Raw genomic sequence first — 17,258 nt, forward strand, 5'->3', positions numbered from 1 at the left:
ATAGAAATCCCTCAAAGAATGAAGAAAAATATTTATCCTCAATTAATAACAGCTCCTTGGATGTTTTTTTGTTCTAAATTCAGAGATGTGTATTCTCATAGTCTTCATTAATTCTTTTTTTGGTAGATTTTTTTCTTTTATTTTTCTTTATTGTAAAGGTGACATACAGATTGGATACAGTTCTGTAAGTTAGGTAATGAGTACATTTCTTTTTGAACAGTGTCACTTCTTTCCTCATTTTTCTCACAGTTTTTTCCTTTCCAACCCCCTTCTCCCAAAAGTGGAATAGTTCATTTTTAACATAGTGTCTAGCAAGCATCACTGCTAAATTAGTTTACTCTTTCTCCCACTATTTCCATGCTTCTTCTCCCTAAAAGAAACAAATTTACATATAAGACAAAAAGTATAAAACTCAAAAACAGCAATAAAAGTGGGAAAACAAAACAAAAACACAAAAATAAAATAAAATAAAATAAACTCTTGAGGTATGGACAGTAGTACAATGGACAACACAGTGACTACAGATATTTCTTTCTGCTTCTGATAAATTCCTTTTGGGAGTCTTACACCATGGAGCCTGTCTATTTAATTCTCTGGTTTGTTCTATTTACAAACAACCTATTTTGTATTTCTTGCACTCTATCTTCTCTTGTGGTTATGGGATTAATTTATCTCTTGGTTCCACCTATTTGTTCCCCTTCATTAAAGACTTCTGGGCTCAACAGGGTCACCTCTAAACTCCTACAAGATCTACATGACAACACCATTACTTTGAGCTTCCCTGGTCTTAACTATCTTCACAAATGCTTCTTTCTAGTAATAACACAAAATGAAAATGGGGTAAGCCAAGTTTTACCTACATTTTAATTGATTAACTGTCATGAAAACAATGCAAAGAGATTAAATAAGTTAATTTAAAATCAAGAATATAGAAGAACAAGAGTAGATACTGTCTAGTAGATATTGTCTAGTCATTGGAATGAATTGTATAGACTTTCCAATTGTGATATCAATTCTTCCTGTAGTAACATGCTAGTATTTTACAATATAACCTTACATAAAGCATTAGTACAGAGCATTTTTTTAAAATTTTATTTTATTTTATTTGAGAACATACTGTACAGAGGGGCTACAATTACATGGGCAGGATAATGCATACATTTCTTACCAAGCATTGCAGCCTCCTCCTTTGTTTACCCTTCACCTCCATTCCCAGACTCCCCCCTCCCCCCACCCAATTATACCCCCCTCCCCCGCCCACACCGACATTGTAAAGTTGGTTTGGACATGACATTTTGTACTTCTCATTGTTGCAACAGGTCCACCTGAATCCTTAAACGACTTGTTTGACCCCATCTCCTCCACATGTTATACTGACATCAAATATAGTGAAAGCGGGGGTTACACTGTGGGGGAGGGACATACAAAGCAACAAAGAAATAATCTTATAAATGCATTAGAAACACATGCATGAAAGAAACGAAAACATTAAAATACATATTTAAGGGTTCATTTTCCTAACATCACATTATCTGACTTTTTCCGCTTGACTCATACCTATACTAGATATTGCAAATAAGGGAAACCATGGGACCTATGCTTCTTTGGACCTGGCTTACTTCACTTAATATAATTTTTTTCCAAAACTTTCCATTTCCTAACAAATGGGGCAATGTCATTCTTTCTGATGGAGGCATAGAATTCCATTGTGTATATATACCACATTTTCTTGATCCATTCATCTACTGAGGGGCATCTGGGTTGGTTCCAGATCTTAGCTATGGTAAATAATGCTGCAATAAACATAGTTGTGCTGGTAGCTTTAGTGTGGTCTTGTTTGGAAACATTTGGGTAAATGCCCAAAAGTGGGATTGCTGGATCATAGGGGAGATCTATGTGAAGTCTTTTGAGGAACCTCCATACTGCTTTCCAAAGTGGTTGAACAAGTTTATATTCCCACCAACAATGAAGTAAGGTTCCTTTCTGTCCACATCCCCTCCAGCATCTGTTGTTGTTAGAGTTCTTGATTTTTGCTGTTCTAACTGGAGTGAGGTGATATCTCAATGTTGTTTTGATTTGCATTTCTTTTATGGCTAGGGATGTTGAACATTTCTTCATGTGTCTATTGGCCATCCTTCTTTCTTCTTCATAGAAGCTTCTCTTTAAGTCTTTCGCCCACTTATTTATTGGGCAGTTGTTTCTTTGAGGATTTGTTGTTGGGTGGTTTAATTTTTTGAGTTCCAAGTATATTTTAGATATGAGACCCTTGTCCGTTGTATGGCTAGTAAAGATCTTCTCCCAATCGGTGGGCTTCCTACTGATCTTGCTAGCTATGTCATTTGCCCTGCAGAAGCTCTGCAATCTTATGCAATCCCATTTGTCCAACCTTTCTTTGATTTGTTGTGCTTCCGGGTCTCTATTCAGAAAATTTCAGCCTGAGCCAAGGAGACCTAGGGTTTCTCCTATTCTGTCCTGTAATGTTTTCATAGTGTCTGCTTTGACTTGGCGGTCTTTGATCCACTTGGAGTTGATTCTGGTGCAGGGTGATATATAAGGATCTAGCTTTAGTTTTCTACATGTAGTTAACCAATTTTGCCAGCACCATTTACTGAAGAGGCTGTCTTTCTTCCATTCTATTGTTTTAGCACCCTTATCGAAGATTAGATGGCTATAGGTCTGTAGGTTCATTTCTGGGTTTTCAATTCTATTCCATTGGTCCTGAGGTCTGTTCTTATGCCAATACCAAGCTGTTTTGTTTACTATGGCTTTATAGTAGAGTTTGAAATTTGGTATTGATATTCCTAGAGCAGTGTTCTTTCCGTTGAGGAGCATTTTTGCTATTCGGGGTCTTTTATTTTTCCATATGAATTTTTGGATTGCCTCTTCTATTTCCTTGAAGAATGTGAGTGGAATTTTGATAGGTATCGCGTTGAATTTGTAGATAGCCTTGGGAAGTATTGCCATTTTCACGATGTTAATCTTGCCAATCCAGGAGCATGGGAGGTTTTGCCATTTTTTAAGTTCTGTGTTGATTTCCTTTTTCAAGATTTTAAAGTTTTCATCATAGAGGTCCTTCACTACTTTGGTTAAGTTAATTCCTAGGTATTTTATTTTTTGTGGGGCTATTACAAATGGAGTTGCTTTCCTGATTTCAGCCACACTTTTCTCATTGTTGGCATATAGAAAACCCATTGATTTTGGGGGGTTAATTTTATAACCTGCTACTTTGCCAAAGTTGTGAATCAGCTTGAGTAATTTGGGAGTGGAGTCTATGGGATTCTTTAAATACAAGATCATGTCATCTGCAAAGAGGGAGAGTTTTATTTCTTCTTTCCCTATTTGGATCCCCTTTATGTCTGCATCTTGTCTTATTGCTGTAGCTAGGCATTCTAATACTAGATTGAAGAGAAGTGGAGAGAGTGAGCATCCTTGTCTTGTTCCTGAGTTAAGAGGAAATGGCTTTAGTTTTTCACCATTGAGTATAATGCTAGCTGTAGGTTTGTCATATACAGCCTTTATTGTATTGAGGAATGATCCATGGATTCCTAATTTTTCCAGAACCTTCATAATAAAGGGGTGTTGGATCTTGTCAAATGCTTTTTCTGCATCTATTGAGATAACCATGTGGTTCTTATTCTTGCTCCTGTTGATGTGATGAATAATATTGATTTGCGTATATTGAACCAGCTTTGCATCCCTGAAATGAATCCTGTTTGATCATGGTGTATGATTTTTTGGATGAATTGTTGAAGTCGATTGGCCAAAATTTTGTTGAGAAGTTTTGCATCAATGTTCATCAAAGAAATGGGTCTATAGTTCTCTTTATTTGATGAGTCCCTGCCTGGTTTTGGGATGAGGGTTATGATGGCTTCATAGAATGTGTTCGGTAGTGAGCTTTCTCTTTCAATTTCATTGAAGAGTTGGAGAAGTATTGGTGTGAGCTCTGCTTTGAAGGCCTTGTAAAATTCCGCTGTAAAACCATCTGGTCCTGGACTTTTCTTAGCTGGGAGGTCTCTTATTGCTGTTTCTATTTCAATGCTTGATATGGGCCTGTTAAGCTGGTTTAATTCATCTTGCTTTAGTTTTGGCATGTCAATATTTGCTAGGAAAAGGTCCACTTCTGTCAAGTTCTCAAACTTATTAGCATAAAGTTTTGAGAAGTATTCCCTTATAATGTTCTGAATCTTGGTTGTTTCCGTGGTGATGTTTCCATTCTCATCTCTGAATTTATTAATTTGGGTGTGTTCTCTCCTTTTTCTGATAAGGTTTGCTAAGGGTCTGTCCATTTTGTTAAGTTTTTCGAAGAACCAACTCTTTGTTCTAATTTTATTCCCTTGTGGTCAGAGAGAATGCAAGGTATAACTTCATTGTTTCTGAATTTAGACAAGTTTGCTTTGTGGCCTAAAATGTGGTCTATTTTAGAAAACGTTCCATGTGCTGCTGAGAAGAATGTGTATTCTGATGCTGCTGGGTGAAATGTTGGGTAAATGTCTGTTAAGTCTAGTTGATCTATGCAGCTGTTTAGATCTGCGGTTTCTCTGTTGAGTTTTTGCCGAGTTGATCTATCTAGTGGGGAGAGAGGTGTGTTAAAATCCCCAACAATTAATGTCTTTGGATCTATATGGGATTTGAGGGAAAGTAGTGTTTCTTTGATAAATTTGGGTGCTCCATTGTTTGGCGAATAGATATTTAGAATTGTAATATCCTCCTGAAGGAGAGATCCTTTAATTAGTATGTAGCGACCTTCTTTATCTCTTCTCACGAATTTTAATTTGAAGTCTATTTTATCTGATATTAGGATTGCAACTCCCGCCTGTTTATGAGGGCCGTTTGCTTGGTAGATTTTGTTCCAGCCTTTAACGTTGAAAATGTGTTTGTTTTTACAGGCAAGATGTGACTCCTGCAGGCAGCAGATAGAAGGGTCTCGTTTTTTTAATCCAACTAGATAGTGTATGTTGCTTAATTGGAGAGTTCAGTCCGTTAACGTTAAGAGATAGGACTGAGAGGTATTTGGGAGTTCCTGCCATGTTATCCACCTTCTTGGGGGCTGCGAAAACTGGGTTCTTCCTAAGGTTCTTGGATTCTCAGTTTGGGTGCAGTTTCTTGGCCTTTTTTGCAGTCTTGTTGGTTTTCTATCTGTAGGACATATTTAAGAATCTTTTGTAGGGCTGATTTGGTGGAGATGTATTGTTTCAATTTTTCTTTGCTATGGAAGGTTTTTATTTGGCCTTCAGTTATGAAGGAGAGTTTAGCTGGGTACAGTATTCTTGGTTGATAGTTGTTTGTTTTTAGGGCATGGCATACATCATTCCAGGCTCTTCTTGCTTTGATTGTCTCTGCTGAGAAATCTGAGGTAATTCTAATTGGTTTCCCTTTATAGGTGATTGCCCTGTTCTCCTTGACAGCTTTAAGGATCTTTTCCTTTTCTGGGTTGATCCTGTGTGGATTATAATGTGACAGTGGGATGTCCTATTCTGGTCTGGTCTATTTGGGGTTCTAAAAGCTTCTTGTATCTGAATAGGCCTATCTTTTTGTATGTTTGGGAAGTTCTCTGAAGGATCCTGTTAAACAAATTTCCTAGACCATTAACTTCTGTTTCTAGGTGCTCCTCTACACCCATTATCCTTAGATTAGACCTTCTGATGATGTCTTCCAGGTGTTGGATAGACCTATCATATTTCTTGGACTTGTCTTGGATGGTTGAATGTTCTTTCTCTATAATATCTAGGCTGTCTTCAATCCCTGAGATTCGATCTTCTGCATGGTCTAACCTGCTGTCAAGACTCTCTACTTTGTTTTTTTTTTTTATCTCTTTTCCTTCTAATTGGTCAGCTTTGATGGCTTCAAGTTCTTTGTTGAAGCTCTGTTTTAGGTCTTGTATGAATTTCTTTACTTCCTTAATTTGGTGTTCAGTGTTTGTTCTCAAATCACTTAGTTGATTGGTTATGGTTTCTTTGGACTCCCATTCCTTCTGTTGGGTTCCATTCAGCACTCCCTTTGTGGTCTCCCTGACTTCCTTCAGCTCTTTGTTAATGGATTCCATGAATGCCTTTAGTGATCTTTGTGTATTCTCTACCTGGTCTCTCAATTCCTGAATTACTCTTTGATTAGCTTCCTTCTGTTTGTGGGATTCCTGCAGTTCTCTTTCTTCCCGTTTGTGGGATTCCTGCAGTTCTCTTTGAGTGTTCTCTGCCTGCTCACACCATTCCTCCCTTTCTCTTTGAGTATTCTCAAGTTGTTCAGGCAAATCCTGTATCAGTTTTTGAGTAGCTTCCTCACGCTTATGATATTCCTGTATAAACTTCTGGGATGCCTCCTCTCTCTCCCTATCACGCTCATACAGAGTCCTTTGTACATTGTCAAACTTCTCATTTATCATGTTTGCTATTAGTGTTTGTAGAGCTATTTGGGAACTCTCCTCTGGATTATTCTTTATCTGTTCTAATCCCTGATTATCAAGATTGGGAATTGAGATACCCGAATTTGCCATTTTTCTTGTGTTTTTCCGGCTTACTCTGCCCATTTGAGATGAAGATTGCACCAGTTTTGTGCTAGAACACTATCTTAAGGCAACCATCAACCAAAGTTTGTGTTTGTACAGTCAATAGTCTACAGATACAATCTAGTTCAACAGATACATCCAATCAACATCAAACAACTATATGTTAAAGGACTTCGAACTGCAGAAAAGAATTTGGAAAACCAGAAATTATTAGGATTAGGGAGAGATGTGGGTAAAAAATAGGAATAGATTGGTGTGGGGAGGCACAGGGAGAGTTAACTATGTCCTAATCACAATGCAGGAAATGGGTTGGGTAGGATGCAAGTAGAGAGAGAGAGAAAAAGAAGAGACGGAAAGGGGAGTGAAGAGAGACCAGAAAAAAAATAGAAACATAAAAATTAATGTTATTATAGAGGTTAAAAGACCGTCTATTTAGAGAGGAATGTGAATATGTTCAGAGAAGGGGAGGGACATAAAGGAGATATGAAAAACTTTAAGGATGGGAAAGGGAGAAGAAAAGATCAGAAGTTCAGTAGAGCTACAGAAAAAACAAAAAGATAATTTAGAAAGAAAGAAAAAGAGAAAGAAGACAAGAAAAGAAAGGAAAACGCTCATTCACATATTTCTAATATAAAAATTATAAGATGAGAAAAAAAAGTTACTGGAAAACAATTATTTTTTTCAGAAGAGGTAAAAATTAAAGATTAATAAAAGTTTTAGAAGGGAAAAAATTTATATATATATATATATATATATATATTTATATATATGGTAACAAAAAACAAAAAACAAGCAAAAAAAAGAAAAGAAGAAGAAGAAAAAAAAAAGTCTTTTGATTTTTTTTGGGGGGGGGGAGGAGTGGGAAGAATCCTGTATCTCCCTTTTGTCTGTAACCAGTCTCTTCTTGGAGTCTCTGGTCAGCTTGAGGTCCTGTAGCTTGATTGGTTTCTTAAGTCGGTTTGTTGGAACAGGCAGAAAAATGCTCTGCTTTACCCAAGATTTTGAGATCCCCCTCCCAGGTTAGTTTTCTGGGAGGGTGATCTGCTTTGAGAATCACAAAAGAGGGGGATGTGGTGATGAGGCTAGGTTCTGGGTAGAGTTGAGGCCGTTCAACAAACAGTAGCTTTTCCCTGGGGCTATTTTGTGATAAAGCTCACAGCGCCCAGCCTGGAGCCATTCTCAGGGTTTCTGTTTTTCAATTGATTGTGGTGGCTGCTAGAGGGAAGGGCAGCCTCTGGCTCTGGTTACCCAGTGAGGCAAGGCACTCCAATGGCTGGTGCCTGAGCTGGGTGACTTTTCCCTGGATGGAGCTGAGTCTGGCAGGTCACTTCGCCGTTAAGTTCTTGTGACCTGCTAAATTACTCGTTTTATTCCAAGGCCTGAGCTGGAGCTAGCAGCTCCTCTGAGCTTTGTCGGTATCCAAGATGGAGATCACCGGTGCTGGGGGGGGAGGGGTGGCCTTCCCTCCTCTGCTCCCTGAGAAGGAGTGAGGACGTCGGGCTTGTACTCACGCCGTCTTGGATCCTGGGTCGTCTCTCGTCTGCAAACCGCAGGATGAAGATGTCCGCTCCTTGTCGGTTCTTGTTGGTGTTGAGTAGAATCTGCTAGGCCGCTGCGTCTGGCTCCTTCGTCCGGGACTCTCTGTGTCTCAGGTATGACCCCGCTGCGGTGGTCGCCGCCGCGACCCTGCCGCTGCAGCGGCAGCTGATGTGTTTCCTTGGCTTCCCCTCTCTTGTCTAACTCTCTGTCCTGTGATGGCACACTTGGTGTGATTCTCTGGCTTAGGACTGTTCACTGGAACTCTAAAACTACTTTCTATGCGAGAGCTTGTTCAGATTCCAGCTTCTCTTCCGCCATCTTCCCAGACGTACAGAGCATTTTAAGAATATGAAGAGACATGCTTTGGCAGGATAAGAAATGTAAAGATATATTTATATTTCCCATTATTTTATTGGCACTTTTCTTTGGTTGATTCATCATTAGACTTGAAAGGAAGTGAGAAACATCAATTACTATATAGCACATACAGACTGAATGTGAGAAAGTCACAGCTTCTCTTCAGTGTTAACTTCTACCCAAGATGATATGTTAATAGAAGAATCCAACAACTAAACGTAGAATGAACCTGCTTCCATTTGGATATGTTTCCACATTTTTTTATGTTCCTTTAGTTGTCACTTCTTTATTGGCTACCAAAAATATCGCTTGCTATCCATGTTCTTTTTCTTTATTTGAGGAACAGAAAATCCCTCCCTTTTTGGGGGGGAGGGCGGGGGGCATTTTGGTGTTTGAACTCTGGGCCTGGGCACTGTCCCTGAGCCTATTGGCTCAAGGCAAGCACTACCATTTGAGCCACAGCTCCACTTTCAGCTTCTTTTTGAAGTTAATTGGATATATGAGTTTAACAGACTTTCCAGCTCAAATTGGATTCAAACATGAATAGCTAGAATTACAGCCTGAGCCATTGGTGCCCAGAAACTCTTTGAAAGATGACTGTTTATTCCCTACTTTCTCTTTGTTGCATCCCATGCCAGAATCCTGATAGCATGATGAGGTAAAGTAGACCTCGCAGACAATTACACTTTGGGAGGAGGACTAATGGTGAGAAAGAATTAGGGCCATACATTGAAATCAGATGGACCAATTTTCCCTGGGCTCCTACAAACTTCAAAACTATAACAAGTTGGGGGATAAACTTCTAGCTTATCTGAACCACTGCTCTCTAACACAGAAACTTAGCCTCTACCATAACTAATTCAGATATCTCTCATTGCCCTTCCCTCAGTGAGATCTCCCTGTCAGTTAACTGCTGGTATCTCTTATGTTGTGCTAACTGCATGCCACTCTTCCACTTGAGCATGCCACAAGCCTATTTTGGGTGGTTAATTGGAGATGGAGTATTGCAGACTTTACTGCTTAGACAGGCTTTGTCATGCTATCACCACACTACAAGATTGACAAAGGTGAAAACAGAGTATCCCACTGACTATAAAAGTCATATTGTTTAAATAAGGATACAGGTTGATCCACTGCAACAATGAGATGTATAAGATGCTATGTTGAAAAACGAACTTTACAATTTAGGTGGGGGAGGGAGTGTAGTTGAGGAGGTGGGATGGTAGGGGAAAAACAAAGAAGGAGACATGTAACTGTAACCCCTCTGTATAGTATTTTCACAATAAAAAACTTTTGCTAAAAAAAAGTCATATTGTAGAAACTGTCAATTTATTCAAAATAATAGTTTTGACCATGCATAGGTAACTCTAACCACAATTTCATGTATTCTAAATATTGAGCTTGTATGTCATATTTTAACAAGCTATGCCTAAAATAAAGGAAGGGGGATCATTTCCAACATCTTGTCTTGTGTATATCACTGTTGCATTGGTTCCCCCTTTGTCCTTTGTCTCACCATTATGTTATTTCCCTTTCCTTCCCTAATTCAAATAAATGTATATACAATACCAGGGTACCAAAATCAAACACAGTGACAACAGGGGATATACTATAGGGGGAAAAACATACAAAAGAAAAAAATCACAGAATATTAAAATCAACAACAAAGAAAAACAGCTTATGTCTATGTCTTGGAGGTGATTTTGCTTGACATTATCTTATATGGTCATATGTACATGCAACTGAGCTGTTCTGCTCACCTGCTAAGATTTTCCTAGATGTATACTAATTATTGCAAATAAGGGAAACCATGGGACCTATGCTTCTTTGGGTCTCCCTTACTTCACTTAATATATTTTTTTCAAGTCTTTCCATTACCTAACAAATGGAGCAGTGTCATTCTTTCTGATGGAGCCATAGAATTCCATTGTGTATATATACCACATTTTCTTGATCCATTCATCTACTGAGGGGCATCTGGGTTGGTTCCATATCTTAGCTATGGTGAATAATTCTGCTGTACAACTTGGGAGTGGATAGGCAGGGAAGGAATGTAGGAGAAAAATGAGGGAAGGGATAAAAAATTTGACAAGAAATGTAATGATTAACTTACTTATGTAACTGTAACCCATCTGTACATCAACTTGACAATTTTAAAAAGATGCATACATTTAAAAAAGAAAAAAGCATATTATATATGTGTATGAGAATATCTTATGAAACTCCTTACTATGAACAATTCAGTATACATGAATAAATACAGAAAAAGCTGTGTTAAATGAAAAAAAAGAAGGGGGAAAATGCATTCAAAATATAGGTCTATAAAACTAAGAAAAGTGAGAAGAGTGGAACTGGGAGGGATGGGTGAGAAAGATTAAAGAAATGACATTAATCAAGATGAATTGTTCTCATAAACCTATATTTTTGAATTGTAACACATTTATAAAACTAAAATAAAAAATAAGTTTAAAAAAGAATTCTAACATATTAAAACAGTAGTTTTACATCCTACTTTTTAGTTGTGTAATTTTGAACCAACTCATCAACAGCTACACCCACTGTTGATCTCCCAAGCTCTATCCCATCTGTTCCTCTACTCATCAGCTCTGCTTGTATTTATTTATTTATTTATTTATTTATTTATTTATTTATTTATTGTCAGTGCTGGCTCATTCACTGCTATCTACCTATGGGATAGCTATTCTCTTGACCTACATCTTGTATATTCCAAATGTGGTTTTCACATTTTTCTTTACCAAAGAAGGCTTCTTCACTACTATACATAAAAGGAACCTACTCCTATATAGGCTTATAGAACTTGATTTTAAATTTTATCAATTCATTTTTGTGCCAGTATTGGGGCTTGAACTGACTCTTCCACTTGAGCCAGACCTCCAGCCTGGCTACTTGCTGGTTATTTGTAGAAAGAGTCTTGAGGACTTTTCTTCCCTGGCTGGCTTTGAATTACCATCCTCCAGGTCTCAGCCTCAAGAACAGCTATAATTGCAAGTATGGCTTAATCTTAAAACATCTTAAAATGATATTTGGTAATTTCAGCTTTAGATTTACAAAGTCTGGGGTGATTGACAGAAGTCAGTATAGGTTACCACAGATCTGGAAGTCAGAGAAAAGTTTGAAATAAAAAAAAGTGTGAAATTAACAAATGCAAATGTGAGCCCTGACAAAGTAAGTGAAAGAATTAGAGAAAAAAAAGAACTGACAAATACTTATGTACAGGTTTGAATACATAGACGAGCACATGCCCAAAGAAGAAACAGAGCAGGCACTGGTGGCTCACTCTGTAATCTAGCTACTCCAGAGGCTGAAATCTGATGAACATGCCTTGAAGTCTTTCCAGGCATAAAAGCCGATAAGTATCTATCTCCAAAATTACCTGTAATATTGCTAGACTGAAGGTGTGGCTCATATGGAAGAGCACCAGTTGTGAGCACCAAAAGTAGTATGAAAGTGAAAGGCCCTGAAATGAAGCATCCATACTCTACACCAGTGGAAGAAGGAGAAGGAGAAGGAGAAAGAAGAAGCATGACTGCAGTAACACAAATAATGTAACAAAAAAAATTTTTTTAAGAGGCCTGAAATGAAAACTAAGAGAACTTATAAAAAGGAGAGGATTTCAAATAGTTTCAAGAGTGGCATATTTTATAAGAAAGACATAGAAAGTATGTTTTCTTTACTATCCCAGTTACATTTAGATAGACTGTCTGGAAGATGATAGGTTTCTTAAGAAGCTGAACTTCCTGGTAGATTCCATCACACAAGCTAGTTTTTATTTGTGAAAATCACACAGACTGAACCTTTATTTGAATGAATCTTTTTGTTTTCATTGTCTATAACTTCACTTACCTCATTTTTCATTTCCTAAATCTTCAGAATTTTTCTACTTATTTATTTGCTTGTATAAAACAGCATAGTTGTTATGGAACACTTAAAGTGAGAGAAGAAATTTTAAAGTATGTGAATGAATACTTTCTTCACACTGACTATGATCTGGATAGCCGTTATGGCTGGAACATGGGAACTATTTCAACAGTGACCTAATTAAGTCAGCTCTAAAAATAGAAGTGAGCTCTATGTCCTGTTCAAATCTCATTTTTTAATTCTATAAATCAGACTGAGGCCTAGATATACACAAATTTATATGCAAATCTTAAAGTAATACAAATTGTTCATGTCACTCTCAAAGCACACAAGTCCCATTGTTATCCAATCCCTGGCTGCCCTTCCAGGGCTGTGTCTTATCAAGTGCAGACATTTGGCCTCCGTGTCCCAGGCTCCTGCTTTCTCATTCATTACACTTAATTCTGTGGAAGGCTTGAAGTTTGAGTATGAATATTCCAGGTTTGTTTGTGGAAATGGACTTTGAGAGATAATACAAGTTTCCTAAGATACCTCACAAAGTGGTAGCAGGACTGTGAGCAGAGGCAGTGTGACCCTAAAACTCATTATTTTTGCCTGCACTCTGAGTTCCCTTTTCTCTCTCTAGTTGCATTAGTTTTACTTCATCTTTAATGTCTAGCTCCCTACTTTATAGAGTCTTATCTACTAAATCTATCCATACAGACATGACTCTACAATATAATTATTGGTTTGTCTAAAACAACATATTGTCCATCTGTTAAGAATGAGAATTGGTTTCTTCATATTTTTAGTTATTGTACAAGTGGATTTCACTTTGACAGGTCTATTTATGCATTCAATGTACACTGATGAGACTCACTTTCTATGTCCTTTTCCTTATCTCATCTCTATTCCCCCTTCCAAAACGAATCTCAACAAGCTTCATTGTTCTATTTTCACATATATGTACAAAGTATTTTGATTATATTTATCCTCTTTACCCTCTATATTTGCCCTCTCAGTATGTCATTTGATTTTACTCTGTGAAAGAACTGACTGCTTTTCACAAATAGAGAATCCAAGGCTTGAAAATTCAAGTGAATGGCAATACAATTGTTTAGCTGGAGTAAGACTAAGCTGGGTCTTGAACCCAAGACTTCTGAGTCTCAACCTCACTTACAGTCCCTACTTCCACATAGTATTTTAACAAAAAGACTCCTTATCTTCAATAAAAGGCACTAAGTCATTCGAATGCAAGAAGCTCTCTGTTGGGAAAGTATTAATGTAATCAACACATAAAAACAAAATCCACCTACAGCATTGAAACAATAAAAAAGAATATATATAATAAATTTAATTATTATATTATCCATATAAGTATCATGTAAAGTAAGAAAGTAAAACCAACAATTGAACATTTAAGTTAAAGAAAAGGAACGTCTTTTTTTGTCAGTTGTGGGACTTGAACTCTGCCTGGGTGCTGTCCCTGAGCTCTTCAGCTCAAGGCTAGCACTCTACCACTTGAGCCACAGCACCACTTCTGGTTTTCTGGTGGCTAATTGGAGATAAGAGTCTCACAGCCTTCTGAGTATTTAGGATTACAGGCATGAGCCACCAAGGCCTGGCTGAAAGGGAACATTTTATCTAATGGATTGGTAAGTTTAAAGTAAGTTTTAAATTCTGAATCCTTAAAAAACATCCAAAACAGGTAGGCTCAGTAAATCACTTGAAGATAACTTAGCATTCCCTCCATGAAGCCATTGGCTCAAGTGATATATAATACATATTATGAACAATGTTTTTCAAAAATGAGTCATACATTTATGCTTTATTAACCTATCAAAATTAGAATTCCCTCAATGACTTCCTCTATGAACAGTAGCATTTATAAAGCCTGCTTTGTGTCATCAGTGTACATGAGAAATCCAAACAGCTGGAATGATCATTCAAAAGCACAGTGTTCAGACTTGTAATAGAAGTCATACAACGTCATCTTCTTAAGTGAACAAAATGAAAGTTGTCGCTGTTATTCTTACATTGCCATAATAAAAGTACTACTTTATAATTTTTGGTTTTTAATTCTATAACCTTTGTTTTATTGTCTTTACCTTCTTTGTATTTAAAAAGAAGAGGATGTGTCTTATTTAAATTGATTTGATCATGTTCACTGAATATTTTTTTTGTTTTTTTTTTTTTGTTCACTGAATATTGTAACACAGAAATAGTCTCACTTGAACCATGGTCAAGATGATTCTTGGATTGCTACAATGAGGTTTCACAACAGAAAGTAGGAACAACAGATTAACTTAAAACAAATATATTCCAAACACAAGCATATTATATTTATTTCTGACTTTGAACACTTTATACAATTAATTATCTGGACATCCCATATCTCTGCCAATGCTACTTGTCACACAATTCATATACCTAGACCTGCCTCAAATAGCATAATTAATTTTAAAAGTGGTACCTCAATTTTCTAACAACAATTCACCTTTAAAGATTATTTAATAACTTAATATTTCCTTATATTCTAGTTAGTATTATTTTTCCTAAGTCAGCAATTTACTAAAATAATTGTATTTAACATCTAAAGATTTTTGACTTAGGGAATTTTTTTCTCAATGTATGTACAATATCCAAGTCCTAGTTATGTACTAGAAAAAGTCATCCATTTCTTTCACTATTCTTAGGATTGCAAAAGATTTTGTTTTTGTTATTACCTTTAAGTAGTTATACAAAGGGGTTCCTATACAAAATCTGTTGCACAGAATTCTACCCAAAGTACCCAGAACAGCTGTCCCATTTTATTTCTGTAAAATGTCATATAAGAAATCAGTTACTAGGAATGCTTGTGAAAGTCTGAGTCTTTTCTCTTCTTTCTATTTTGCTGTTAATTTTATCCTGGGTGGTTGATGATACTAGAATTTGAACTCATGGTTTTTTTGCACTTGATATGAAAGAATGCTATCACTTGAATCATACCTACCGACTTCCAAGATGATTTTTGATAAGTTCAAAAAACAAACAAACAAGGATACTTCTAGTTAAAACGATATGGTATTCCCACAGATTTGGCTAAAATAAGATTCTTGGAGCACAGCCCTTGGTTCCAGATCTGGAATTCCCAGCGTCATTTCTAATTCAACCATTCTTTCACAATTCAAGAATGCTACAGAGCATGCTACATGTCTGTCTATCAAAACCTTTTGAATTTCTACCACTTGATATTAAAGTATAAAGATACTAAAAGTAAATTCTAAAGTGGATATATTTAATTATTATTTACCAAAAGAGATACTGCATTAGAAATAATAAATATAAGTAATAGAAAGAAGAGAGAAAGTGATGGAAGATAGAAGAGAAATAGAGATAAAGAGATATAGAGAATGTTTAGAAAGATTTATCTCATTAAGGTTAGTTCCTATTAAGACCATTACCTAAAATTACCTAAGCCATTCATTACCTGAAATGATCCCGCAGTAATGATTGTGATGATCTGACTTCTCTGTGACTCTTTCCTCCACCGACTTTTTCTGCCTATATAAACGATGTGGATGACCTGTTATGGCCATTGTGTTATTGAGTGGCTCAATAAATATCAAGTCCTCATTGAGCTGTATAACTCCCATCTGGAATATAACAAAAATATATGTAAGAAATAGCATTTAAAAATGATTTCCCAAGCTCTACACACATATGCTATTTTTTTTATAAATGTGCATAGTCTTCTACTGTAACTGATTTAGCAACCCAACTAGTAAGTAATTATATTCCTGTTTTATTACTTCATCTTTATGTTCTTTATTACATAGCATAAACTTTACTTAGTCTTAGCCTGTGTGGGTGGAAAGCTAGATACCAACAACAGATGCACAGTAAAAATACTGGAATGTTAACAGCTCCCTTTGGGGGATTCCGGGGGTCACTTACATATACAACATGTACAGAAAGAGCAACGTAGTATTGAATTGCATGCAATCACAACAGTTGAAATTCTTGACTATTTCCATTTGGTAAAATTTCATGCAACATATCTAGACAAATGCAGACTACGTTGCATTAAAATGAAATACAAAATATTCTTAGAGTTTTCAACTCACAATTTATAAACCACAGGATAATTAGAGAAAGAAATGGAGCATTGCTTAAATGTTGAAAATATGATATGCTGGATAAAAGTTGTCACAAGTAGATGATCTTGTAATATACTGAAGCTAAACCTAGTTATTTTTTTGGTAGATAAATTGCATTGGGACTTGGAAAATACTCCACTTGGAAGAACATGGTATGAATTAATCTTTTAATTTTGATTATGTAACTGTTCAAGATTACTATATAAATAGTATATATTTCATAATAGCTCTTGAGCCAGCATTTTGAAAAAATATTATTTCAAATATGTATATATATTTGTGTGTGTGTGTGTGTGTGTATATATATATGTATATATATATATATATATATATATATACACATATATATATATATGGTTAGTCCAACCTAACCTGCTACTATCAAAAGTCTTAATTCTGTTTCACATTAACAATGTAAAACTAATGTTCATTCTATTTGGATGCACATATAAATAGCACAATGATATTTCTCCAGATATAGTAATTTCTTCAAACTGTAATTATGTAGAATTTAATATTTACTTGACTTTGAAATAAATGCATGCTTTTCTTAGATGTACAGAATAGATTAGTTTTCATGATAACATATATTTTGTTAGCCGTAGAATATTCATGATTTCGTTTTAGTTTTTCCTTGCAGCTAGTTCATGACTCCCTGATTACAAATTAGTTCACAAATGCATATGTTCAATAAGTGAATAATTCCTAATTTATCTCTTTTTTCTTGATTTCTCCAATTAGTGACTTCAAATTTGTATCTATTTTCATTATTAGAATCCACTACATCTTCTATACAGAAAGACCAGGTGCTTATCACCTCACTTCACTCCATACCAGACTGACAGTTCAAGATACCTCCAGTA

General features: G+C 36.2%; 1 protein-coding gene across 1 annotated transcript in view; it reads right to left on the bottom strand.

Moving 5' to 3' along the window:
* The window catches only part of Adamts19 (ADAM metallopeptidase with thrombospondin type 1 motif 19), a 251,702-nt gene that overhangs the window by 198,634 nt on the left and 35,810 nt on the right, over positions 1–17,258 (bottom strand). The window contains exon 3 of the mRNA XM_070036428.1: positions 15,726–15,891. Coding sequence (XP_069892529.1) covers positions 15,726–15,891 — 166 coding nt within the window. The remainder of the gene's footprint in view (positions 1–15,725; positions 15,892–17,258) is intronic.

This window comes from Dipodomys merriami, unplaced genomic scaffold, assembly GCF_024711535.1.
Source record: "Dipodomys merriami isolate MVZ:Mamm:240054 unplaced genomic scaffold, mDipMer1.0.p SCAF_27, whole genome shotgun sequence".
Taxonomy (NCBI): Eukaryota; Metazoa; Chordata; class Mammalia; order Rodentia; family Heteromyidae; genus Dipodomys; species Dipodomys merriami.